Genomic DNA, 27,822 nt, shown 5'->3' with positions numbered 1-27,822 from the left:
ATTTTTTTTTCTTTTAGCTGCTTCTTAATCCATAAGATTACTCTCCTGCACTTTGGCTGTGATAACTTAATATCTCTAACAGCATTTATTTAAGGGCTTTGCTGAAAGTGTATCCATGTTATTAATGTTAGCTGTGTCATGCTTCCTAATGTACTTGATGACTTTCTTAAAGAGGTCTGGTTGGTAGGTTTGCGTGGTAGGACTCCTTTTATAAAAGCCACTTCCTCTGTGCTTTAGAGGACTCCAGGATACAACAGGAAAAAACACCTGCTGAGAACTGGCATGGAAGCAGGTGCCAGTGAAGAAAAGCCATCAAAGGACCAATTCTATTATGTGCAGTAGGCCTTTTGTGCATGAAGGAGTATGTCCTTTTCCTTAATGTAAAGAATTGTCATTTGGGCTGAAATCGTTAATGGAGACTTAGGCATTGCTGTATCAAGCATTTCAGCACTCAACTGTTTTGAGGTTTTTCTGCCTTTGTTACAGGGACAATTTAAATCAAAATGAGCAAGGTATGCCAAACAATCAAGCCTCACTTGATGGTGGTGTGGCACTTTGTGTAAAGTTACATAAAACAGTGACATTCAGAAGTGCTTAGTACACGTGAGAGCAGAGGTGAAACTTGAGGTGTCCATTCTTCAAGTGAGTGCCCCAACCTCCAGATTAGGAGGTGGAAGGAATATCTGCTCTTCCTCTTCTGTTTCTGCTTAAATAATTTTGATTTTGAAAAACATTTATGTGCTTTTTAGACTGTCAACTGGAAAAGGCAGATGTAGATTCCTAGGCTCCACAAAATATTTGTTATTAAAGAGTGGCATTTGTAAGTACTGGTCCACTAGAAGGGAGGTTGATTTGGGTGAGAAATCATTCGCTCTCCATCTCCTGTCCCAATGTATATAGAGCATTTGGAATAAATGACCAACAGCAGTATGTTAGAACATATGATTTAAAATATTGGTTCTTTGGTTCTTCCATTCATTTTTTACCTCTTCCAAAGTACCAGTCATCCTCAGGATAGAGGAAAATGGGTTTTCCAACCTCCATTGTTGAAGTAAATCATTAACGAACCGGGCCAGCATTTAAGATGCACCTTCTGTCGTGTCATATTGTTCTTAACAGCCCGGATTTTTCAACCAATACATCAACTTTGATGTCAATTGGCAGTGTTTCATAATATCTAGTATTTTCCTCAAGAGGTATAAAACTGTCAAGGTGTTAGTGGAGAAAGTGGGTTTCTGTTTGCTGGAGTCTATATATTTGGATTATTTAAAAAAAAAAAAAAAAAAGATTGTGATAGGAATTTAAATGTGAGAGCAAGACTCCGTTACCCAGTGCCACTGCTGATAAAGACAGCTGAGAGAGGAATCAATTGTGCGGTTGGGAGTTGTGTCATAGCCTAAAGTCTCTTAGGTTAGAGGGTCTTGCTACTTAAGGAAATGACAATATATCTCATTCCTTTCCTTTTGCCTTTCAAAAGTCAAAACCAAAATGCAGAGTGCTCTGCTTCCCCATATTTGAGCACATAAGGGGAAAGAAAAGACTGGGCTTTCGTGTCTATGGATTTTAAAAAGCTCAGTAGAGAGTAATGAACAGGAAATGGCTTTCATGAAAATGTGGAATTAATTTCTTAAATAAAGTTTGTTGGGTCTATTCATTGCTTAAACAGGCAATTTAGTAAATTAAACAGAAGCTGAGAATGCAAAATCTTCAGAGCTTGAGGAGAGAAATTGTATTAACAGAAGTCTAACATAAGATTCTCCATATCCCTGTTTGAGAATACAGGGGTATTCTTGAATATAGAAAAATAACAACAACATTTGCATTTTGCAGTCATCTTAACTTGCTTTTCTGCTGGGTACTGGAATGAATGCTGCATCTGGTGCTCTATGTGAGTTCAAGGGGTTAAAGAGGAAGCACTTCAGACTGGTATAAGTCTGAAGCCATGCTTACATGGGCTGTGCTGTGAGGTGTCTGAAGTGTCTTTAGAATGTAATCTCTCTGGGCAGGGACTTGTTATGTTTGGCAGCATTCACCTGCTGTACCACATGATGTACCCTTACAATGCTACATAAGATAATATCCAAGGAATTCACTTAGCAAGGAAATTAGACAGCTGAATGGCTTGTCTCAGTGGGAAAGCATGCACTTCCAAGGACATTGTCCTTAAAAACAGTCCTTGGTAATGAGCGAACATCAAAAGACTTGGAGTTCATTTTAGTTCAGATACCAACAGCATCTAAACTAATTGTGTCTACAGATATGGACTGGAAATCTGGTAAAGCAGATTGTTAGATATTGTTAGATATCTGGTACTTCCTGTGTTTAAAATTTTTTAGAAATTGAAGTCCTGCATTACTTCACAATGATGGTTGATTTATTATTTCAGAAAAGAAGATGAGAGAAGTTTGGAAGAACCAGCCTAGTATGTAGTGCAGTATAACTAAAATGTTAATCCTAAAGACTGAAATGTTAACCTCATAAACTAAGATATGTTTGGGGGAATCATCTAGCTTATTTAGATTATTGCCAGTTGAGGCCTGAATGTTCTTAAAGATGCACTTTTACTTAAATAATTCTTCCATATTTTCCTGTGTACTGAGTTAATGAGAGTACTGAATAGGTGGTATTTTCAGGGAGAAGTGATATCTTCATTTTAATGCATTTCATATGACATCCTTAATCAGAACTGAGTTTAAAAAAAAAAAAAAAGACAAAACCCAAATCAATCGACACTCTTCGTCTCTGAATATATTGAGAGCTAGGCTCTGAGACTGGGAAACTGAAAACTCGGAGCCATCTTTTATTATTTAGAATGGTTATATCAGTCTTGTTCTCAGTAATTTTCTCACTGTTACACAAACAATCATATTCAGCTCTATTTGATGAAGCTGTTATACATATTAATGAAATACACTTAAAAGTAACTGTCCACAATTCAAAACCATTTCTGCAAATAGTTTGTATCCTGTAAGTACATTAATAAGGCTGCAAGAGAGTGGATTCTTGCACTGTGGTGTGGCCTGTCAAGTACTTTAAAAAAAGTCCAGCTGTTTAAAAAAAAACCAAAACAACAACATGTAGAGAGTGGTAGGTGAATGTTATATGTCATTATTAAGTACTGAGTGATTATGGAGATGCAGCACTGTGTCCTGAAGGGAATGGGTGGAACTGTACTATATTTGCCTCTTTTGTTCCTGTAGCACGTTGCAGAAACTTAAGGTGGCCAGGAATCACATTTTCTCCAGATGCTCTTAACATGGAGTCACCAAGAACATGAGGTAATTCTTGTTATTTGCAAGTTTGACATTCATGTGTGTCTTAAGAATGAGACAATATGAGATTTCATTCAAGGTACCTGCTGATGGCATATGCTGTCATGTATTTTCTTTATTCAGGTCAGGATTTGTGGTGTCAGAAGTTCACCAGGGATGGAAAACTGTGTATAGAAACCACTGACACAATCTCATTCCAGGAAAGCAATTTGTTTTCAAGAAGGGCTTAATTTATTGGCAGTCTTGGTACTTCAGATGTGCAGAGACGAAGCTGCTGCTTTGCCTAGAGCTGTTTGAGAAGAGACAAGTAATAGTTCTTATTTTTCATGTATATTATGTTTTTATGACACAGTCCTGGGAAAGCAAGACATTTTTTTTTTGAGATGCCCCTGGTTCTATCCTAAAGTCGAAATCATCTGGATCTTGTCTCCAGCTGCCTGGGAGGCAGAATCTCTATACATTAATTTAAGAAGTTGGAGCTAGAATGCAGGAACACTGAATTGCTCAATTCTTGCAATTTTGGCGTACTGTAAATATCCAGAATTGTTGTTCATAATTATTCACTGCATAACTTCCTTTGCACAATGCATTCTCATTCTCTGTAATACAAGAATTTTCTGTTTCTGAGAGGTTGAGATATTTTCTGGTAGAACTGCAGGAATAAATGAGAGGAAATTAATCTTGCAGTTTCAGTGTTTACTCCCTCAGAACTTTGCTATCTTAATAGGTGGAAAATTTTCTTTTGCGGGGGTGAAGGGCAATCTAGTGAACTTGCACCAAACTGTAGAGATTAGACATCCACATTCTTGTCTTTTTTCTCCTTCTTTTTCTTTTCTTTTTTTTTTTTCTTTCTTTTTGTGTGTGTATGTGCATATGTGTGTCTTTGGCTGGTTGGAGAACCTCTTTGTGACCCCAGTAGCTCTTACATATGTAGTAGTCACATCTTCAAAAACTTACTATGTCGGTGTTGCCCTACACCTGCCAGTTTCTACTGCGAAAAATCCAGTGTTTTAAATCTGTGCACTTCAGAAGTAAGAAACTTTATGCAAGTTCTGCCTGAAAATTTGTTTTCTTGGACTAGTAGTTGAATTTGTTGCTTTGCCAGAAGATCATTCTATTTCATCTAAATGCTTGCATTTTGATTTGTTTTCTTTCCTGACTCTTAATTCACTAATTGAGACTTCCTCACCCTAGGAAATCTCAAAGTAGTCTGTATCAACAGGAGTCCCACCTCTCCTACCACTTGAAAAGTTTGCTCTACACACAGGGCTGTACAGAGCAGAGATGCAGGCTTTTGGCTCTGTGAACCTCATTACTTCCAAGGAAGGAAACCAAGGCATGGATGAATTTCCTATTCTTAGCCAGCTGCATTTTTGTGTTTTGTTTTGATTTGAGATCAATGTTATCTAATCACAACTTTTTGCCCTGAATTTGCTTCCTTCCTTTCAGGAATCTACACATATTGTACCTCCAGAGAACCTTATTCATGCTTTTCCTGAATCACTATAAATCTGAAAGAACTCCATTACAGTCACTGGTGGAATATGTGTATAAACCAACCAAATAGCAAAATCCCCAATAACTTTCTCCCTAATTTGAACACATATAAAGTGAGTATCATTATTTAGAAACTTTTTTTTTCTTTGTGGAACTTGTTTTTTAATGTATTGTGACTAATTCATAAGGTTTTTCTATTGTTTTATAAGGCTGGAATAAATCTAGTAAGTATTAAGTCTGGTTTCTTAAACAAGAAGTATTCTGTGATCATGCTATGTGCATGGCTGCCTTTCTTCATCCCTTGTAAGTTTTAAACCCATTGACGTGTGTCAGCCAAAGTTGCAGAGGAGAGAGATCTCAAGGGTAATTAGGTTCTGGCAGGTTTTGTGATAAAGGTGGCTGGATAAAGGAGAAAATTGTTGCAAATATATCACTGTAGGAGAAGGAGGTGGCAAGAAAGTATTGGGCAGAAGAAGATATACAAGGTGTGTGCAGTTGTGCCTGACCCCTGAAGAAGTATGAACGCTGCATTGCTGCAGAACTCAGAGGCACATATTGTTAGCTTTTGTGTGCTTAGAGGTATTCCTCTGATTTAACCCTTGAAACAATGATAGAGATTAATTCACATCTTCACACTAAACTTGGTTGCCTTTCCTCATAATATACTGTGAGTAAATCAGAAGCTATGTACAGGATTAGCTGGATTAAAGTGGTAGCCCAAGTTAGTCTATGTTCCAGGGTTAGTTAATCAGAATTATTTATTCAGGAAAAGAGACAATTACTGTTATGGATATATATTTGTGTATCATTTGAAGGGGATGAAAATTGTTTTATTCTTTATTTTTAAGCACTGTCTGGAAATGCAGATAGAGAAGTAATTTCGTTAATTTATTATGCTAGTTGACTTAACAGTGGTATGTTACTGCGTTACTTACTATAAATGGTTGTTCTAGGCTATTCTTTTTATTAGGATTTGAAACAGCACTGATTGAAATCTGTGTAACTGCTAGAGTGTAGTAGGTCCAGTGTAAGTTAAGAAAAAGTAAGAGTAAGGAATATCAGAATGTGTTCACTTTTTACAATTTCTTTCTTTTTCTGATTTTCTGGAAGCCATACTTACACAAGCAAATCCTGAAGGAAAATAAGATAAAGTTATTTCTAAATAAATCTAGTAAAAACAGGATACAATCATATGAAATGGATTCTTTTTATCATCGCTTTAGTATAAGTGATTGAATTAAACTATAGATTTTGGCATCACAGACAAGTAGACAAATTTTCCTGAATAAAACCTGTTCCTCAAATGGGTGTCATATTCTTGACATAATCTCTGCTCAAAATCATTGGAAAGGGAGTAATAGGAAAACAGAGAATAGACTATCTGGGGTTATCAGAGAAGTTTGTGAGACTAAAGACTAAGAAGCAAACATCTCAAATATTTATGTGCAATATTAGTAGAGAATATTAGTGCAGTGCCTAGATGTGAAAATACAATGGCATTGTATGGTAAGTTGTGACCTTTCAAGAAAATTTTTTTTTTCTCTTCTTCTAAAAGCTTCATGCTCTTGAAAAAGAACATGGTATTATCAAATGAATTACTTCTATCTTTTGTCCATTTCTCTTCCCGATAATCTGATAACTTCTTTACTTCTGACCACATCTGTATCAAAGAGGGAATAATTTTTTTAAAATTGAGCAATTCAGCTAAGTTGAAATCTAATTAACTGATGCGTAGTCAGATTTTCTCTTGATATCTCCACATTTTCACTATTACAACAACAGATCATCAGCAGGGTAAAACTATCCTCACTCTAAGAGAATGTCTTGTGAGAATGCCAGTATTTGCCATTTGTGAATGATAGGAAACACCCTTTCTGTGCTGTTTCAGTCCTATTGCATGTAGCACTGACTAGGCCAGAAAATGATGAAATCCCAACAGAACTGAGATTCGTTAAACATAGGCTGAGGAATTGCATAGCAGTCAAGTGTTATTTCTGAGACCTGGTAGAAGATTAAAACCGCCAAATTCTCCATAAAGAAGCATGATAAGCAATCCTATAAGTCCACTTAATGAAATTAGAGAGACTAGCTGAGTAAAAGAAAGGAGAAACGGGGTGATTGTATATAGGGTGTATCAAAGCCTGAATAAATGGTGCAGAAATCTATTTGATATCTCAATGCTTAGATTTCTGAGGTTATAAATAATGAGGTTGCACTAAATGACATGAATTATTTTATAAAATAGGCTCATTTAAACAATTTTGGGTTTACTTGGACAAATATGGTAGGCTGTCTTTAGGAACAAAGAATGTTGATCTGACTATATTCAAAAAAAGAATTAGGAATAAGAGTAGATAACTGGTTGAATATGATGTTCTTATATATTGCTGTAACAGAGAGAGAGACACCTCATTTTTGTATGTACAATGAGGGGAAACACAAGCTGCAGAGAGAAGGTATTACCTTGCTAAGTGGTCATCTAAACTGTTACGCTGCTACAGAAAACTTGCTTTCAGTTCTGCTGCTAACACATGAATTAAAAAAAGATTTGAAGGATTGATCTAATTATATAAAGCATACCTTGTTTGTATACTGCTTGTTATATACTGATTGAGGAAATGCAATTAGTTTGTCCTACTAGAATAACAGAGCAAATCCGAACTGCCTTGACCTCACTAATGGCTCTTCTGTCACTTTAAGTATTCACATAAAGGTAGAATAACTTATATAAAGAACTCGCATATCAAGCTGAAATTATGAGCATGAGCAGTAAAATGATTGCTGTTGTTACCTGATAGGAAATTAGGCTTAGGTAAGTATGCATGCTTTTAGAGGAAAAACCTGGCATGTGAGCGAAGTGTGCTTTTAGGAAGAAAGCTAACCAAACCAAACAAACTCCCCCTCAGTATATTTTAAATTTTGTCATTTATTGTGAGTACTAATTTTTAGGTTACTTACAATGTGCTGGTTTATTAAGAGCATAAACATTGCCTGTTAGTCCTTATTTAATGTATCTGAGAAATTTTCCCCACCCACAAACCTGAAAACACAGGGATGGAGTTTGTCAAATGCATTTCTCACCCAATATATAGAATCATTTAGGTTGGAAAAGACCTGTGAGACCATCAAATCCAACATTAACCTAACGCTGCCAAGTCCACCACTAAACCATATCCCTAAGCACCATGTCTACGTGTCTTTTAAATATCTCCAGGGATGGCCACTCCACCACTTCCCTGGGCAGCCTGTTCCCGTGCCTGACAACCCTTTCAGTGGAGACATTTTTCTTAATATCCAATCTAAACATCTCCTGGCACAACTTGAGGCCGTTTCTTCTCATCCTACTGCTTGTTACTTGGGAGAAGAGACCAACACCCACCTCATTACAACCTCCTTTCAGGTAGTTGTAGAGAGCAATAAGGTCTCCCCTCAGCCTCCTTTTCTGCAGACTAAAGAACCCCAGTTCCCTCAGCCACTCCTCATAAGACTTGTTCTCTAGACCCCTCACCAATTTGATTGCCCTTCTCTGGACACGCTCCAGCACCTCAATGTCTTTCCTGTAGTGAGGGGCCCAAAACTGAACACAGTGCTCGAGGTGCAGCCTCATTAGTTCCAAGTACAGGGGAACAATCACTTCCCTTGTCCTGCTGGCCATGCTCTTTTTCTGATAAAGGCCAGGATGCTGTTGGCCTTCTTGGCCACCCGGGCATGCTGTTGGCTCCTATTCAACCAGCTGTTGACCAACCCCTTCTGCCGGGCCACTTTCCAGCCACTCTTCCCCAAGCCTGTAGCGCTGCATGGGGTTGCTGTGACCCAAGTGCCGGACCCAGCACTTGGCCTTGTTGAACCACATACAATTGGCCTCAGCCCATCGATCCAGCCTGTCCAGATCCCTCTGTAGATCCTGCCTGCCTTCGAGCAGATCAACACTCCTGCCCACCTTGGTGTCAGCTGCAAACTTAGTGAGGGTGCACACGATCCCCTTGTCCAGATCATTGATAAAGATATTAAACAGAACTGGCCCCAATAGTGAGCCCTGTATATGTCATAGCTGAATACCAATCCTGATTTTGTTTGAGTATGTTGCTTCCAGTTACTATGTGGTTTAGTTAGTCCAGACACCTTTTGAAAGCAAATCTTATTTGGTACCAATGTCGCTATTGCCAGCTCATTGCTAATACTTACGTTAAATAAATACATTGAGTAAAATATGAAAGAATTTAGTCTATTTGGTTGTTCTTGTTCTTAGAAAGGCTAATGAAAAATTTTGTTTCCATGACTCTTTGTAGTGTCAGAAAGGTTACCCAAACTTGTCAATACATTTGTGAGACAATTCTCCAGTAGGCATCAGCTAAAAATACTGTACAAAGTGACTAATCACACAACTGATTTTTATATATATCTGTCCACATGAAAGTGTGATTAATAATCACAGGCAAACATACCCAGATAGCCAGGATGTAGGGTAGATTTCCTTGGTTTTACTTCTAGTAAAGGTGACGAGAGGCCTAAGCATCTCTTTTAGTGATTTTAAACTAAGTAACAAAGCCAAACTAAGATAAGTGTTGTTCTGAGGCACATATTTACTTGTTCATGTTTAGTCTTACCTCTAGAAAGGTTTTATTTTTCCCTGTGTACACTTAACTTACTTCCAAGAATGTTGGTGTCACAATTCAAAGATGGGACATAGAAAACTAAAAAAGGCGTGGAAGTCTTAACCCACCTAATTCCAATGATCACAGATTAAAGAAATAGTGTGGGTTTGTAACTTCTTGTTTTGATCAATCATAAAATATCAGATATTAAGGATCTGAATGGTCTAGGAAAAACTATTACTAGTTGATATTCCATTTGAAAAAAAAAGTAAGAACAATCTCTAAAGAGAAGAAATTTCTTTTTTTTCCTATTTGGAAAGAGCCTCAAGAATCCATTTATCTATGTCCCCCTCCACAGCAACATCAGCTCCATTGCTTTAAATCTTGATATTCATGTAATTTGTTCTTAAAGATCTCCAGTAAAGCAAACTGCTTTGCATGCTCTTTTCCAGGGTTTATCATCATCATTTTGTCGTATACACTATGATCAGAGAGAAGGGTTATTTCCTCCTCTACTGCAATGACAGCAGCTCTCCTTTTTTTTATTTTTTTTTTTTTAAAGGCAGTTAATGTCTTTTCTCATATTTGGATTAAATAACTATGCCCTTTTATCTGTTGCTGCTTTTATTTTGTCCTTTGGACACTCTGATAGTCCACAACACTCTTGAAGTGTGTGTTCAGAAGCAAAAGTAATATGTCACTTGTGGCCTTGTCATATTAAAAAAAATGTATGAAAGGCACAAGAGCCCCTTACAACCTACATCTCATGTGTTCTCATATACCTCCCTGTGTTTTTTTTTATTTTGTTTTGGAAAACTGTATTTCTGATTTTTATTCAGCTTCTTCAACTTCTGGATCATTGTTTGTAAAATTTCTTAGTCGTCTTTGTGCTTGAAAGAAATTTCCAGGAAAATTGCTAGTAATTGCATAGAGAAGTAGTCATGGCAAGTGGTCCATTGGACTCTTCTATTGCAGCTGGCACCTGGAACCTAGGACATGGTGTGTCAGAGTGAAAGACACTTTCAGAAGGTACTCACCAACAACTAACATCTTCGGTTCCCTCCTGTGAGTGGTGGTTACAAATCTCAAAGCCTCCATGCTATGCAGATTGTCTTTATTGGTCTTGAAAGTTGTATTTCTGTTGGTGAGATAAATATTGCCAAGGAATGGGAAAAATAATTTTAACGAAACTAGCAATATCTTATTTTTAAGAAACAAAAACTTGGCCCACTGTGTAAGCCCTGAGAAAAATTACACATGCTCTTAACTTTGAACTTGATAGCATCACTAGCATGCTGAAAATGAAGCTTCTGCTTAATCTTACAAACAAGATTTCAGTGATCATGTACATTAGCAGGAAGCAATGTTGAATTTGCAAGTCTGCATTCTGTGTCCAGCAAGACTGAAGTTTTTAACACTGCATACATTTTCTATGACGATGAAAAGGAAAAGTTAACATGTGTTAGATGACAGGCATTTTAGTTCCTTGGTAGAGGGGCAGTTTCTCCTTCTAGACTCCTCTTCTTTCAAAATAAAGGAAAAAAAAGTGCAATATTTTTTTCCTTGTCAATATATGCTAGCTACTAAATGCTTTAATAAAAGGGAGAATCGCCCCCCACACCCCCTTTATAAAACCATGCTGTGGGTTAGTAAATGTGGGGAAGAATATACATTCAGCTCACTTGCACACAGTCCTCTCAAACCATTCCTGATGGCAACTAATGGCAATGTGTAGCCAGGAAAGAAAGAAAACAAAAAAATCATGAATTATTAAAGTGACTATTTCAATTGGAGATTATTAAATCAAGCTATGACCCAAATATTTTTGCAGGGTGCCACACAATGCTCTCTGTCCTCTACAGAGTGGAAAAATGAACCAAGAAATAAAGGATGTCACTTGATTATACCTGGGGATCTTATATTGATAGTTTTTGTTTCTCCCCCCTGTAAACTAGAAGTGTTGGAAAATGAGGTTTGGAAGCCACAAATTACGTATATGTGTACCTGTGTGTTTATAAGCATAGTTCTGTATTTATATGTATACCTGCTTACTTTTAGTCCATGTGTATAGTGCATGTAATACTTCAGAAACAACTCTTGTGTTTGACCAACATTTACAGATCCATGGATGTACTCTCACACATAATTTAACAAAACGCAAATACAAAAAGATTAACTGCAAACTGTTTCGTTTTGTGAAGAAGAAAACAAACATTTTGTGATTCTCTCTTTTTTTTTTTTTTTTTAAGGGTAATCCGTTAAATTTTATATAAGACCTGACTGTGAGGTCCTGTTTTCAATCAGGTCTTTGCCAAAAATTTTGTGTTGGCAAGTGCAATCTGGGTGGTGGTTTGGCCTGGTATTTTTACAGTTGCACTGCTTAGTTTGCTTTGCTTACTGCTAGCTGGTGTGCTGTTTACTATTCCTGCTGTTATCAGAGATGAGGGGACTAACTTAGAGAAAAAATTTACTACAGCCTATGGGTGAAAGACAGAATAGGCTCAGTAAGAAAGACACAATCAAAGCTCATGGTAAGTGGTTGGTGCACAACCAGGATGGTATCAATTCATTATTTTAATTTGCAAAAATTTAATCTTCAACTTAATCTGCTGTTCCTATCCAGTTATCCAGACTATGACCAGGTACCTTTTCATAGCCATAGAACAATACACTATTAAAACTGAATAATGAAAGACTGTAAAATAAGCAATATTTCTTTATCTTTAGAATATAATGTCCTAACTCTAAATGCTTGAGTTATTTAGTTCCCCTGCTTTTTTCACCTTCCTTAATTTTCCTCTTCCAAAATATTCTTTCACTTAGAAATTAAACCAACCTTCATATACTTAACATTTGTCTCTTCCTCTGATGGTAATTGGGAGGTACTGGCAATAGCAGCAATGTATACATTTTATGTACAGCTCAGCTAGTTGTTAGCTTCCTTTTCCTTAGTTTTAAGGGTTTATATTCAGTTCCTCCTGTCCCCAAAATATGTAAACAAAGCATTCATAGGTAATTGTGTAGCTAATTTTAGAAGTCTTTTAGTGTGTACTTTTCCTCAGTAATAGAGGTTGAGATATGAAAAATACTATTCCTCAACCAGAGGAGCTATATGCAGTGCTTTTAATTCAGCAAAACTTAGTAGCCTTGCTGGTACCGAAAGGAGATTGACTTAAGCATTTGGGTCTGCATTTGGGCTTGAATTTGGTTCCAACTCAAAGAATTTTCAGAACAGCAACAAGCCAACAGAACTGAAATTCACATAACTTCTATTTGTTAATCAGTAACTTCTACTAAACTTATATATGACCTGAATAGCAGCTTCCTATCCCTATTGTAGTGAATTATAAAGTCTTAGGGGTTTTTGTGGTTTTTTTCCCCCTGTTTTATGATTTCTCTTTTTATTTCTTTAGAAACAAACACACCCTATACCTTATGTCAAATTAGCTGATGGGACTGTTTCAAAAAATGAGAAAAAAATTAATGCAAACATGGTTTTAGTAAAACACAATGATTTTCAAAATATATTACATTATACTCCCAAGAAGTTCAATTTATGGGCCTAACAATGGTATGAAGAAGAGACAAGTATTTATTTGCATATTTCTACTTATCCTGTAGTGAGATATAACCTGTATTTCAGTGGCACTGTAAAAGTAAAAATAGTTAGAGATGTTAAAACAGGTTCAGTGATGCTCAGAAACTTCCTATTCACATAGTAAGAAAACTTGAACTCCTGCTGTAGCTAAGTATCTCTTGATAAACAATATTTTTCTGAAGCAGTATACACCCTTAACTGGCTGTTCTTGTAACCTCCCTATATTGAATAATTACCTTCTGTCCCTTCCTGTGATCCTCTGTTTGCTGTGAAGAACCTGCTATATCTTCCAAGAACAACTTTTATCGGAGCATTCTGTAGTTTGTTTTGCCCAGCCAAATGAGGAAGGACCTGGGGTATGAAAGTGAAGTGCAAAGACCATAAAATATAAGTGCTTAGAAAAAGAGGAGCACCATTAGTTCTCATAGCACTTTTAAAAAATAACTACACCTTCAGTAGTTGTTGCTCCAAACCAGACTGCTCTTCTCAGAAAGCTTTTTAAAGGAGTAATAACCTAGGTTATGGGTGAAGAAATAATATGTGTATAAATTCAGGCCTTGTAAATATAAAGAGCTTCATCATAAGGTAACACATAGAGCCATTTCTGGGTTCTACTTAACATTTATCTTCCTAAGGAACAGGACGGAGCTGCAAGGTATCAAATCAAATATAATTTTTTTCCAAGTGTGGAGATTCAGGCCCTCCAAAAAGAAGGTCTACTGAAATAATCAGTTCTATGCATTGCATGTAACAGCTGGAGATAGTATTTATTCATACATCTAGAAAAATGGCAGTTCTTGCCTGTGGTGTTACCCATTTATTGTTTGGCAAAGATTTGTCCTTACTACAAGTTGCATTTAATATTACACTCATTCAGCTAGCATTTGTGCATGTTTCTTGGCACTTTCACAAAAGGTGAGAGAGCTGCTTTCACCCAGTGGTATTACCATGTGAAGTGAAAAAGGCATATTCAAGACCCCCTCCTGATTATTTTGTTTCTTTTTAGCGTATCTTTTTGATGAAAACAGATTAGCATCGAAGTGTTGCTTGTTATACATCATCAGTTGCCCTTTAATTGCAGAATTAAGTTTTATTTCCAGTAGAGAATAATGTAATAGATTTTTAAGAGACTAATAGATTTTTAGTATTATAAGTAGCTTACGCACAGGTTTTGAATGTATTTGCCAAACAATTTTGCCACTGTCTTTCTTTGTTATACATGATCAGTTTTCTTTCCAGGATCATACAGGGTTTTTTGGTTTTGTTTTGTGGTATGTGTTTGGTGTTTTTTTTTTAAGTGGAGTAAATATATTCTCCTACTTCTATTGTATTCAAAATTACTTACCCATATTTTATCATCTGTATTCTTTTCTCCACCTGCACCATGTCATCAGGAAGCAGAAGTCTACTTAAAACAAATGAACCTGAAGTAATGTAACTTCAGAACAGGGATTTTGAATAGAAGAATGTTACAGCACTTTTAATGTCACTTTTGCTCTTCCTGCTTATACTGTGTTTAGAGAGACCATAATGTGCTATACATATTTTAATTGAGTGAATTCTGGAACTCATCTGTTGCTTGTATTTCATTTAAAAAAATCTTATGCCAATAACTGATGTTAACGTGTGCTTGTGCTGTTTTGTGTTTCCCCTCTTTGTTCCTTGGTCTGGTCTGTAATGATTGTAGATTTCTTTCATTTTGCTTTGTTTTCTTCTCATGTTAGTGAGCCCTTTGAGTTCTGTCTGTAAAACACCTACTGCTTATGTATTACAATGCTGCATATTTCCACACATCTCTTGGGCTAACTTCTTAGTAGTGAAAGTAAGAATTCTATAAAATTCCACTCTTGCTTTGAAGGAAATGAAAACTAAATTTCTAGTGTTCTTCTGAGTTTCAGAGGAAGGTTTTAAAATATGACCCTGTGGACTTGAAACACTGAGGTCCACTTCGTGCCAAAATCCCATTACAGTTTCATGATATTTAAACTACTTTTGTGTATGCAATTGGCAATGCAAAAAGATATTCGTTAAAATGAAAACTTAATATTATTACTAAGTGTTGATAAGATTTAATAACCCTTTTCTATAATTCCTAGTGGTGGGGTTCTACAGCAAAATAATAAAAGCCCTGTGGGGTGTCTTACATCACCCAGTTACCCTTTATACTGTTTAATCAGAAAGAAAAAGGACATTTGAGCATTTTATCAGTTGTCAAGCTACTTAAAGTGCTATGGCTGGTTAGAAAAGTCATTTAGCTTTCAAGGTTTGTGACAGATTCAAGGGCCACTTATTTGCAATAATCAGCAAAAATCCATCAGTGGGTTAGATACAATTGAAAAAAAAAAAAGAAAGTCCTGATTAGCAGAGCTGGTTCTTATTATGTTATGGAAGAGCTGTGTATAGAGTTTGGGGACTTACTTCATTTTGCCATGGCTTACAGATTTTCAGTTCAGTTGTGATTTGCATTTGTGTTGACCATGACTACAATACAGAAATCTGCAACTACACTATAGCTAATATCAATGTTTGACAATCAGTGTTACTTAAAACTAGATGTAAAACAAACAATCCATTTCCAATTATAATCCTATTTTACATTGATATGTTTTATCATGTCAACACAAGTGTGTAGAAAAATCATTTACCTCAATCATTACAGTAGTCAGAGGCTGAAATAGGTGGCATTGCTCTGGTTGTTACTTATCATGAATGTTTGCTGTTAGTAGTAAATTGTCACAGAGATGCACACATGCACACACACTCAAACAAAACCCTGCAACACCTGCCTTTTAGTTATAATGCTGGTATTTCCCAGTACAAAAAATATAGGACTCTCCTGCTGCCCAGTTTGAAGGACTTTCTGCTGGTTCTAAGGACATCTTAGTGTGTTTCAAGTTTAATCCCCTTTTCCATCAGATCCTGGCTGGGTTATTGTACCACAGACTCCTAAGATTACTCATTACTAATTTATCCTGAAGACTGCATTTTAAGGAAACTGAAATTTTCTATATCTTGCTTTCATGTCTTCTTATCCACCCATAATTCACACCAAAGTTATTTTTTATTAGTAACATGCCTGTTTACTGAGGATGAGGAAGACATGATGTGTTGTGGTTTAACCCCAGGCAGCAACTAAGCACCATGCAGTTGCTCACTCACTTCCCCCCACCCAGTGGGATGGGGGAGAAAATCGGAAAAAAAAAGGTAAAGCTCATGGGTTGTGATAAAGACAGTTTAGTAGGACAGAAAAGAAGAAAATAATAATGATAATGATAATAAAATGACAATAATAATAATAATAATAGAATCAGAACATACAAAAAAAGCAATGCACAATGCAATTGCTCACCACTCGCCAACCGATGCCCAGTTTGTTCCAAAGCAGCGATCCACCCCCCCTTGCCAAGTCCCCCCAGTTTCTATACTAGACATGATGTCATATGGTATGGAATACCCCTTTGGCCAGTTTGGGTCAGCTGTCCTGGCTGTGTCCCATGCCAACTTCTTGTGGCCCTTCAGCCTTCTTCCTGTCTGGGCATGAGAAGCTGGAAAATCCTTGACTTAGTTTAAGAACTACTTAGCAACTACTGAAAACAGCAGTGTGTTATCAACATTCTTCTCGTACTGAACCCAAACCATAACTCTATACCAGCTACTAGGAAGACAATTAACTCTATCTCAGCTGAAACCAGGACGGCATGGAATGATACTAAAATCACTTGGTGTTTTAAGTAATTTTTCACTTCATTGTAGGATTTGTTTCCTTTGAATTACGGGCATGAGACTAGCTGTCAGTGTTGAACTCTAGTTGTTATGTACTATGGAAATAAAGATTAATCTGAATTACTTTCCGAAAAAGGATTTTTCGTGATGGCACTTGGCCGCATAAGGGGACTGGCGTTTGCAGATGTAGACACAAAATGTTTTCACAAGGACCTGATACCAAAGCTGGTTTTGCAGCTACAATTACATGAAGTCCTCTTAGATACATGCAAAGTTTTAGCATGGAATGAAGCCCAAGGCAATCCCAGTCAAAATGCTGTGATGGCTATTTGCATGTCAGTGCCCATTCTTTTCTTTAGAAAACGGTATCTGTTCTGTGACTTTAGTGAATTGAATTAAGAGTTACTCATAATCCAAATTATTCTGTATGTCTTTAACCAGATAAGATTGAAAATAGGGAGAAAAGTTACTGCCAGGACACATGGTCTCTAATCTCTTGCCTCATACACAGTGCCTGAATACAGTATAAATGACAGGTAAAGCTCTTCCTACATTGTTCTAGATCAGCATGAACATTTGATGCAATACTTACAGAACAGTAAAATTTATTCAATAGACAATATTACTTGTCTTGCTAAAATAGTTAGGCGGTGTAAAATTAAGGTAGAAAAAAATATGATTTACATTATATCTGTAAGGAATCTACAAGAAATACCAACAGGAATGTTTATACCATGATGCATTTTAAACTATTATACATTGGTTACCAATTTACAGTGTAGCAGTAATTAGAACAGTCATGTTGAAAGCTTTCAGCTACTATTTAAAAAGAAAATAGTTTTAATAAAAATTAGAAGACTTGGCATTTAGTTTTGTGTAACAGAATACCTATAAAATCAAAGATCATTCCAATTATGGAGAATTTGCCCAGGCATTATGACTACATTGTAAAACTTTAATACAAAAACTCAGAAGAGTAGGATATTCACCACATTTTGGAGATTTACAATATTTAAAATTAATTTGAACTGAGCAAGGAGAAATTGCTTTTGAGGCATTAAGCTCTATGTTACATAGTTTTGCAGTTGTTCATGATAACTTAAAAGACCCCATAACTACAAAAGCCCTGTTTTCTGAATGATCTTTATCTCTAGATTAACAGGTCTATCAGTATTGCGATTTTTCCACTTCAGACCCAGGAATTCACTGCCCTGGATTCAAACCAGATCTGTATACAGCATTACTATTTGTGACTTAAATAAGAGGTCAAGAAGAAACCTTATTCCATTTTTGAAGAGGATGTAAGTTAAAACCTAGATGGTATCTAGCAATGTACTAGAAAAGGTGTTGACAACCTGAATTTACAGCAACCAATTTGTTACATTCCAAATGCTAAATAAGTTCATTTATTTCAATATTAAATGCATTTCACAACAATACTTTTCCAGACCATTAAAGGTATTAGCAAACATCAGTGTATACTCAGTTGAACAGTTACAGAAGAGAACACTTCTAATCGTAGAATAGTTTGGGTTGGAAGGGACCTTTAAAGCTCATCTAGTCCAACTCCCTTACCATGGGCAGGGACATCTTTCACTAGGTCAGGTTGGTCAAAGAAGTCCCATCCAACCTGACCTTCAACACTTCCAGGAATGAGGCATCCACAGCTTTTCTGGGCAACCTGTTCCAATGTCTCACCACCCTCATAAAAAAATGTCTCCCTTATGTCCAAGCTAGAATCCACCCTCCTTCGGTTTAAAACCACTGCCCCTTGTTCTGTCACTACAGAACTTGGTAAAAAGTCTCTCTCCAACTTTCTTATAAGCCCCCTTTCTATATTGAAAGGCTGCAATAAGGTCTCCCTGGACACTTCTGTCCTCCAGGCTGAGCAACCCCAACTCTCTCAGCTTTTCTGCATAGAAGAGGTGTTCCATCACTGTGATCATTTTGTGGCCATCCTCTGGACCCGCTCCAACAGGTCCATGTACTTCCTGTACTGAGGACCCCAGAACTGGACACAGTACTCCAGGTGAGATCTCACCAGAGCAGAGTAGAGGGGCAGAATCACCTCCCTCTACCTGCTGGCCATGCTTCTTTTGATGCAGCCCAGGATACGGTTGGCTTTCTGGGCTGCAAGTGCACATTGACGGCTCATGTCCATCTTTTCATCCACCAGTATCCCCGAGTCCTTCTCCACAGGACTGCTCTCAATCCCTTCATCCCCCAGCTTGTTTGCACGGGTCCACATCTCAAGCCTGTCAAGGCTGCTCTGAATGGCATTCCTTCCCTCAAGTTTATCAACTGCACAACTTGCTGCAGAATAATAGACTCTTTCATATGCCTTAAAAGCAAAACTTACATTTATCTTTGCAATACCTCTTAACGCAGAGAGCAAAGAAAAATTATTTCTTTCCATAGAGTAGTTCCTTGGCTGTATCTCACTGAGATAGGCATTATAACAGAAAATGGCTTGTAGGAATTTGGTCCTACTTGATGACTGTTTATGCTAGGCCAGCCTCTGGTTTGTCCTGAAAAAAAACAAACCAACAAACCAACCAGAAGTATTTGTACTAATGAAAGTATCTAGAATTTTAGAAACATTACCACTGTTATAAATTGGTATTAAAATTTAGTGAACTTAAAAATACTAGGTTTAGAGCTCCTTCTGACCTTTGTCAAGGTCCCCTTTTAAAAAGAAAAATCACACCTGGATGACAGCAAGCAAGACTAACTTGGTTAAAACATTCAGTAGCAGTCATCTCACTTGAAAAATTAAATGCATTCAAGGATTAAATCTGCTTATTTTTTCCTAGGTTCCTCATGCTTAGTCTCACTGATGGAAGAGCGTAATAAAGAAAAGGGAGACCGCATGCCAACGGCAATCCTTTCTCACAATATGTAATCATTTAATTGATTAGGAGAGTGCTCAGATGATCAAAGAAGTGGAAGTGGATAAAGTGACTGCGCTGGAAAGAAAACAAGTTGAAGCAATCAAGAAGCTCTGGGAAGACCCAGGAATCCAAGAATGCTACGACAGACGGAGGGAGTACCAGCTCTCAGACTCTGCTAAGTAGTAAGTACACTGAGAATTACAAGAACAAGCCAGACTTAATGAAGTTAATTACAGAGTCATTGGAAAAAAACCATAAGATCATCAAGTCTAACCATTAAGCTAATGCTGCCAAGTCCACCACTAAACCATGCCCCTAAGCACCACATCTACACGTCTTATAAATACCTCCAGAGATGATCACTCAACCACTTCCCTGGGCAGCCTGTTCCAATGCCTGACAACCCTTTCAGTGGAGACATTTTTTCTTAATATCCAATCTAAACATCTCCTGGCACAACTTGAGGCCGTTTCTTCTCATCCTACTGCTTGTTACTTGGGAGAAGAGACCAACACCCACCTCGCTACAACCTCCTTTCAGGTAGTTGTAGAGAGCGATAAGGTCTCCCCTCAGCCTCCTTTTCTGCAGACTAAAGAATCCCAGTTCCCTCAGCCGCTCCTCATAAGACTTGTTCTCTAGACCCCTCACCAATTTGATTGCCCTTCTCTGGACACGCTCCAGCACCTCAATGTCTTTCCTGTAGTGAGGGGCCCAAAACTGAACACAGTGCTCGAGGTACGGCCTCACCAGTGCCGAGTACAGGGGAACGATCACTTCCCTGCTCTTGCCGGCCACACTATTTCAGGTACAAGCCAGGGTGCTACTAGCTTCCTTGGCCACCTGGGCACACTGCTGGCTCATTATGAAGAGATAGGTTCACTCTGATTTTATTAGTTATACCTGTGTCTCTGTTGGCCTGTGGTACACAACAAATTTTAAGCTGCAGTGATGAAACAAACTAATTTCAGGCTTTCTGAACATACTGGAACCATCATCCGTCCCAGTTCCGAGGTCAACACAGCTGGTACATAACTGAGTTTCCCTTGGGGGAAATAATGAAAAACAGCTGTACAAAATATATTGACAACAAGCGGGCCCACCAGACAGTTCAGTTAATGAAAAGCTTAGAACATAAATAAGAATGAAGATAAGTCTCTCCCCCAGTTTCCAAAGAATTTAATTGTGAAAAAATGATTGTTTCATGGGAACAGAAAATTTGCATTTCCGTTTCTGTCAAAGTTGAGAAGTAACAGGGTTAAATTTCAGCAAGGAACATTTAAATGAGGCATTTATGGTAAACTTTAACCCTGAGTGGTTACACATAGGCAATCTGTTCCTGTATGTTAAACATTACCAGTTCTTGACAGATGTTTGTCTGCCTTGTTCTTAAATAATCCTATGTTGGAGAAGAAAGATGCCACTTAATGGTCTACTGTAGCTTCATTTTCTAAGAAATCAGCTACAATTGAAAAACGGTTTTATTTTAAATTTTATTAAATCTTTCTTGTACTGTTAATTACAATGCAAGTCTCAATAACACTATACTACACTGCTGGAGAGGAAGAATTTTCTTATTCTTAAGAGAAATCTTTTCTGAGTGGTAACATTAGGTGTAAGAATTTTTTAATTTGGAGCCTAAGTGTGAGGGATGTTTGGGCAGCAAGGGGAGAATACGACACCCTCCCTCCTCCACCAAAGAAAAAGTGTGGAATTAGTGCTTAAATAAAGGAAGGTTTGTGCTACAGCCGTGTTGTATGATTGGGAAGACACCTTACACTTTTTGTACGCCTTGTTAGGATTTTGACTGATCTAATGTTGCCTTCTAGTGGTGGGAAGATAGATTGCAGAGAGGAATACCAGGCATCTTGTGTCTTGCTCACACACTGCTCATTTGTTGAGGCACAGGAATGTCATCCTAGAATTTAATCCCCGCCATGAAAAGCGCAACAGTCTTGTGAAACTAAAGAGGGTAAAGTTAAGAATGACTGCATGAGCACACGAGAAATTAAATGCAACATCTTTTATATTAAAAATGTATAAGTTTGAAGCATTCATGTTTGCAGTGCTTTCCATTAATTACATTTTTAATTCTGTCCATCAACCTTTCACAGTTGTGTCTAATATTAGCATCATGGATGAAGTGACAGGGGATAAAGTACTGTTGGTGAACGTTACGGCTAGGACTGATATTTATATTTGTGTTCAAATCTTAATTCTGGTGTTTATTTTGGGGTAATAGCAAAGAATATTCAATTAAAATTCATCATTTTGGGTGTGGGCAATTGTCTATAGAACATTCAGGCATCATCTCTTTTGATTAGTATTATTCTGTAGGAAATGTACATCCAGGTCTCAGTTCAAGTAAAGGGGTCTATTGTTTTATGCCAGCAATAATTGCACCAAAGCCATGCACAACTGAATTTCTGTTTAGCTGCTTTTATGGGAATAATTCTGTGATGGCTGGTTCATACTTTGGTTTTGAAACTCTGTAATTAATTTATTATATTGTTTCTGTTGTATATTTAACTTTTCAGTTATCTTACTGACCTTGATCATATTGCTACTCCCTCATTTGTGCCAACTCAGCAAGATATTCTTAGAGTCCGAGTGCCAACTACAGGAATTATTGAGTATCCTTTTGATTTAGAAAATATTATATTTAGGTAAGACTGCCTATCAAATGATGAAAACTATGAAAATAGTTCTTGCAACTTTACTTCTAAGGTCCTTTAAGCTTTTGCATTCAATAACTGTTTTTACATGTTTCCGGCAGACTCCAAAGTTCATACAGTAACTTGAGTGGCGTTTCAAAACATTCCTTTTGAAATTCACATTACATAAAAACAGCTTTTCAATTCAAGCAGCCCAATTACCATGTATTCTGAACTATTAGTTTAATTTAAAGCCTTGGATGGGGGAGGTGCAGAGGAAAGGTATTTGTGGTGACGAGTGCTCATATTGGCAGGTAGTTTAATTCCATTTAGAGCCAACAGTTTCTGCCTCCTGCTTGTAACTGTTTGAAAGAAAGGGCCCTAATAGATATGCTAAGGCCTTCAAATGAGTTTACAACTTTCAGTTAGATAAAGTTAGGGAAGGGAGTTGGAGACACCAAGGGAAAGAGAAGGAAAAAAAGAAAGTGGAGGGTCACAACTGTAGATACTTCTATTCTTCCTGCCATGTAACATAGCAAAAAAAAAAAAATTATGTTCAGTGGAATTGAGAGAAACAAACAACTCAAAGTCGAAAGAAAGTCTGAGAAGCACCTTAAAATTCTCTTATCTGCTACTAGACAAGCTATTGCAACAGGTGGGGTTACTGATTTTCTAAGGGAAAGTATTTTCTTTTATTTAAAAATTGCAGAATTCACAGTAGCATAGATGTTCTTCCACCAAACCACCCACTTCATCATTAACAAACCCCTGCCTGCAGTTACAACACAGAACCAGAATCCACTCTTATAACACATGGTCAAACCAGCCTAACTGTGATTTTGTTGTTTGTTTGTTTTTTCCTGGAAAATGGAATGTTCTAGGGAACACTTTGACCTGGATAAAATGTGAGGGACTTACTTACTTAACTCTCTGCAAAACCACAGGAATTTGATGTGAAACTAAGATATTTGTGAGCATTTTGATTGTTTCGAGTAGTGAGATATGACTAAGCTGAGTTTTTTTGCAGGGGCCAAGGGAGATTTTGGAGCGAGTGTGGACACAGCCAGGCACATGACCTGAACTAAACAAGGACATATTTCATGCCATGTAACATCATGCTTAGTGATAAATTGAAAAGAGGGGGCTTTATGGAGGTTGGCCATCTTTTTCTCAGGAACTGGTTGGGCATCGGTCTACACATGGGAGGTGGTGAGTGATTGCTTTTGCATCACTTGTTTTGTTTTCTTTATCTCTTGTGCCACTTATCCTTCACTTATTAATCAATTATTATTATTTTTTAATCTCAACCCCCAAGTTTTCTTGCTTTTACTGTTTCTTTCCTCTGCCCCTGTCCACCGATTGGGGGGGGAGGGGGGGGGGGGTAGTGAGTGAGCAGCTGTATTGTGCTTCGCTGCCCACTGGGATTAACCCACAAGACTAAAGAACAGTGAAAGTTGTAGCACTACAGCAAGTGAATCAATTTTAAATATTAAAGAGAACATACAGTGGTAAGATACATTTTTCACAGTTCAAGCTTATCTCAGGTAGGTGATCTATCGTAAGGCCTTTGGAGTTACTTTAAGTATCTTATGAAAATGACTAATACATTGACTGTATTTCTGTTTAACAGGATGGTGGATGTAGGTGGCCAAAGGTCAGAAAGAAGGAAGTGGATCCATTGTTTTGAAAGTGTTACGTCCATCATTTTCTTAGTTGCATTAAGTGAATATGATCAAGTATTGGCAGAATGTGACAATGAGGTAAGGAGTGGGAGCATATAAAGTACAGAAAAAGATGTGTTCTTTTTAAGAAACACAGCATTCATATGTGACCATAAAAGTATTTGCAAATACTAGAATTACATTAAGAAGCTGATCAAGCAGTCCTGAAGTTGTATTAAATTAGCAGCCTGCCTGTAAAAGTGAACTCTACCTTAAAAGACAAAACATGATTTAAAATGTTTTGAATCACTTAAGCCATGTCAAATGTTTAAGAATTTGAGTATCAGTAACATCTCTAAGCAAGTAAAACTACCTCACTCACCTGTAATTAGTTTTTTTGTTTGGTTGGTTTTTTAAGTCTCTGATGTTTCAGAATTAACCTGTGCATTAATTAAAGAAAATTAAAACAAAATAACTTAAAATTTACCTCATTCCTAAGGTTAGAAAACCTAAGATGAGTTCTCCCATCTGTTCTAGAGTGCCGTAATCCGCAGTAGCCAGATGTTGTAGAGAAAGATGCAAAAAAAATAGTAGGCAATTAGGGAAAAGCATATTAGTAGAACTGCATTACTTTTGGTAGTGGTTGCTTTACATCCTGCAGTATGAGGACTCCTTCAAATGTCTTTCAAAAATACTTAATACCATTTGAACCTTGAAGTCCCAAAGACCTTTCAGATCACTTTCTCAAGTTCTGTTTGAAATGTGAAAAGCATGCCCTACTTCACTTGAAGTGTCACAACATCCATTGTAGTTGAGATAACAGTTTTCAATGCATCTCAGTGCACGAAAAACGTGCAGAAAACGAAAAATCTTTTTCCTTCCACTATCTTGAACATTTTATTATGCTTACTTTGGATGTTAGGAAAAAAAATAACAAACTGACTGCCATCACAAGCTTATCCCCAGGAACTCCAAACAGCAGTCTCTGAATGTGGTGTTCCTTACATCTCTCTTGAAATGGGACAGACACTATTACCAGTATACAGCAGTATGTATGTTCTTGTCCTTTAGCTATGTTACAGTATGTTAATATCAGATACTTGAACAGATACACCCTGCTTCAGCTCTCACTGTAAGGTCAGAAGAAGCTTTTGTAAAGCAGCAGTCCATGGCTGCTCACTAAGTCATACAAGAATTCAAATAATTTCTATTATTAAGGCTTACCTTGATTTCACATACCATCATGACTTTCATAGCGGTGATCGAAAACCCAGTAAATAAGAGGATATAGAACAAGAAGAGTAATGAACAACCAGTGCATTGCAATTGCACTTAATAAAAGTAATATTTTTTAAAAAGCTTTCAAAAAAACCTTTATGATCTCTGGCTGATGTGATTTGTATATGCTACTGTCTGGAGAATGTAACTTCATGTTAATTTTTGTTGTAGAATCGAATGGAAGAAAGCAAGGCCTTATTTAAAACTATCATTACATATCCCTGGTTTCTGAATTCTTCAATCATTTTGTTTTTAAATAAAAAAGATCTTCTAGAAGAGAAGATCATGTATTCCCATCTAATTAGTTACTTTCCAGAATACACAGGTAAGCATTTATTCCACACTATCTTCACAAAGCTAAAAGTCATATTAAAACCAGTCAGGTTTTCCTCATTAAATTGAACACAGAAAGTGGAATTATGCAATATATTTGATATCTATGCTTTTCTACTCTATCCTTTAAAGTACAAACTTAAGTTACTCAGTTTTACTGGAACTTTGTTTTTTTTACTGGAGCATTGTGGACAGAGTCTTAAGAGATATATTGCAGCCGTTCTGTTACTATTAGAGTAGCATGATCACTATTTATTTATGAGAATAAGCACCTTCTTCATCTTCGATCTCAAAAGACAAGATAGGAGGGGAACTTGGGGAACACGGCTTTTAATCCAACTCTTTATATAGTAAAAACCCATAGTATAGTTTTGCATTCATTATTATGACTTGTTATCTATATAAAAGTCCGAACTTAAAATGAAGCCTGAATAACTTTCCTTAACATTACTTATACTTAGTCACCAAAAGAATGATGAAAATAATCACATGTTCCATTACCTAATACAGTACTATACTCTGCAAGACATGTATCATGTTGAATCCTACAATTAATAATGAAAAGAGTTATTATGATTTAATAGCTACAGAGAAAACACACATCCCTTTCTTGGCCAAAGAGAATCCTGTTTACTTTCTGTGTTTTAGAAAATTTAATTTGTCTCATGGTCTTTGACATACTACAGTAATGTAGCAACCTATTCATATATGCTGGGTAATTTCAGTTGCATAGGTTTTTATAAAAAATTACTTCGACCTGTAATGTTTATGGTTGAAAAAAGCATACTCCACACATTTTAGAAAGCAGTGTTGCAACAGCTTTTGCTCCATTAATATATGAATGAGAAAATACAAACAAAGGAGTATGTCTTTATGGTGATTTGACATTTAAATATAAAATTAGCCTGTTAAGATACTGTCCATATCACTATGTTTTCAAAACCACTAACTGTGCTTTTGACTAGGACCTAAACAAGATGTCAAAGCTGCCAGAGACTTCATTTTGCAGCTGTATCAGGATCAGAATCCAGACAAGGAGAAAGTAATCTATTCCCACTTCACTTGTGCCACAGACACAGAAAATATTCGTTTTGTCTTCGCTGCTGTCAAGGACACGATCCTGCAACTAAACCTGAGGGAGTCCAATCTGGTTTAAAGAAGAAAACATGGCTGCAGCCACAGAGTGTGGCTTACTCATAGCACAACCTGTGTTGGTTAAAAAAAACAGTGTCTTTTTAAATATCAATTACAGAAATGGGAGAAGGATTTATATTTACTGAAGAAGTATGGATTGAGAGAACTTTAAAGAATGAGTTTCAAAGTTTACTTTTCAAGCTATACATTTAAAATATTGTGTTCATCTTTCATATTTTAGTTTTGTCTGTGAGTTATTTTTTGACTGCTGGGGGAATTAAATATATTTAGAAGAATGTACATAACTACATTGCTGTCCAGCTTGTATTTTCTTAAGATTTTTCTTTTTTTATTATTTATTTTTATTTAGCATTTACAATCATAGCTTATAAAATTTCAAACAGCATTGCCTTAAAAATGACATGTTAGTGTTATTTTAGTGTGCTAGACAGTTTTATATTCTTGTTCTGAGCAATGTAGTTGAAAGACTTAGGGTAAACCTATTATACTTTTAGAAGCATCTCTCAGTAGCCTTGATAGGCCAAACCTGTTAATGTTCTAGGAATCATTACAAAAGATTAGTTAGTGGTGACCCTTGCATATCACTGCCTTTTTGTTCAAGCGCCTTACAATCATAAACTACCTTTCACAGATAAGGAATGACAGATTAAGATCTTGTAGGCAGTCCATGGAATTTACTCTTTTCTGAAGGGGAAATGCATTTCCCAAACAGCAAGGCATTTAGCAAACATTCTCAGCATTCACTACCACTGGAGCTCAGAGATCATCCACAGATGCTTACAATAAACTAGGCCTTAAATTCCTCCAAGTCACTAACATAATTTGCTGTTTGCACTTCGCATTTTCCTGTTGTTGAGCTTCACAGGTAGTTTTGCATGGATTAGACAGCAGTAAATCCTCTCCTCTAGAAGATTTCCAGCCATTTTCCCATCTCCTCCGCTCCCTGCCTAACTACAAGCCTCGCCACGAAAGATAAGAGCACCACTAATAGCTCAGTCAATTCTCCTTCACTGGGTCAAAAATTCTCAGACAAAATAATAAAGACATCAGGGCAATCTTGAAAACCTTTTTTATCCATGCAAAATCCATGGCGATCATGGGCCCTTGATCAGCTAACCCAGCAACACTAGTAAGGAGAGTGTATTAGTAGAATAGTCTGTTATTAGCA

At 36.9% G+C, this 27,822-nt stretch overlaps 1 protein-coding gene across 1 annotated transcript in view; it reads left to right on the top strand.

Annotated features, from left to right (window-relative positions):
- LOC142026980 (guanine nucleotide-binding protein subunit alpha-14) overlaps positions 1-27,163 on the top strand; it is a 91,328-nt gene extending 64,165 nt beyond the window's left edge. Inside the window, exons 3-7 of the mRNA XM_075020514.1 lie at positions 19,604-19,758; positions 22,111-22,239; positions 23,858-23,987; positions 25,338-25,491; positions 26,465-27,163. Of these exons, the coding sequence (XP_074876615.1) occupies positions 19,604-19,758; positions 22,111-22,239; positions 23,858-23,987; positions 25,338-25,491; positions 26,465-26,655 (759 nt within the window). The 3' untranslated portion in view covers positions 26,656-27,163. The remainder of the gene's footprint in view (positions 1-19,603; positions 19,759-22,110; positions 22,240-23,857; positions 23,988-25,337; positions 25,492-26,464) is intronic.
- The last annotated feature ends 659 nt before the right edge of the window (positions 27,164-27,822 follow it).

The sequence above is a fragment of the Buteo buteo genome, chromosome Z (genome assembly GCF_964188355.1).
Source record: "Buteo buteo chromosome Z, bButBut1.hap1.1, whole genome shotgun sequence".
In the NCBI taxonomy this organism is placed as follows: Eukaryota; Metazoa; Chordata; class Aves; order Accipitriformes; family Accipitridae; genus Buteo; species Buteo buteo.
The sequence above is the reverse complement of the archived record's forward strand: the minus strand, read 5'-3'. Positions and strand labels throughout refer to the sequence as shown.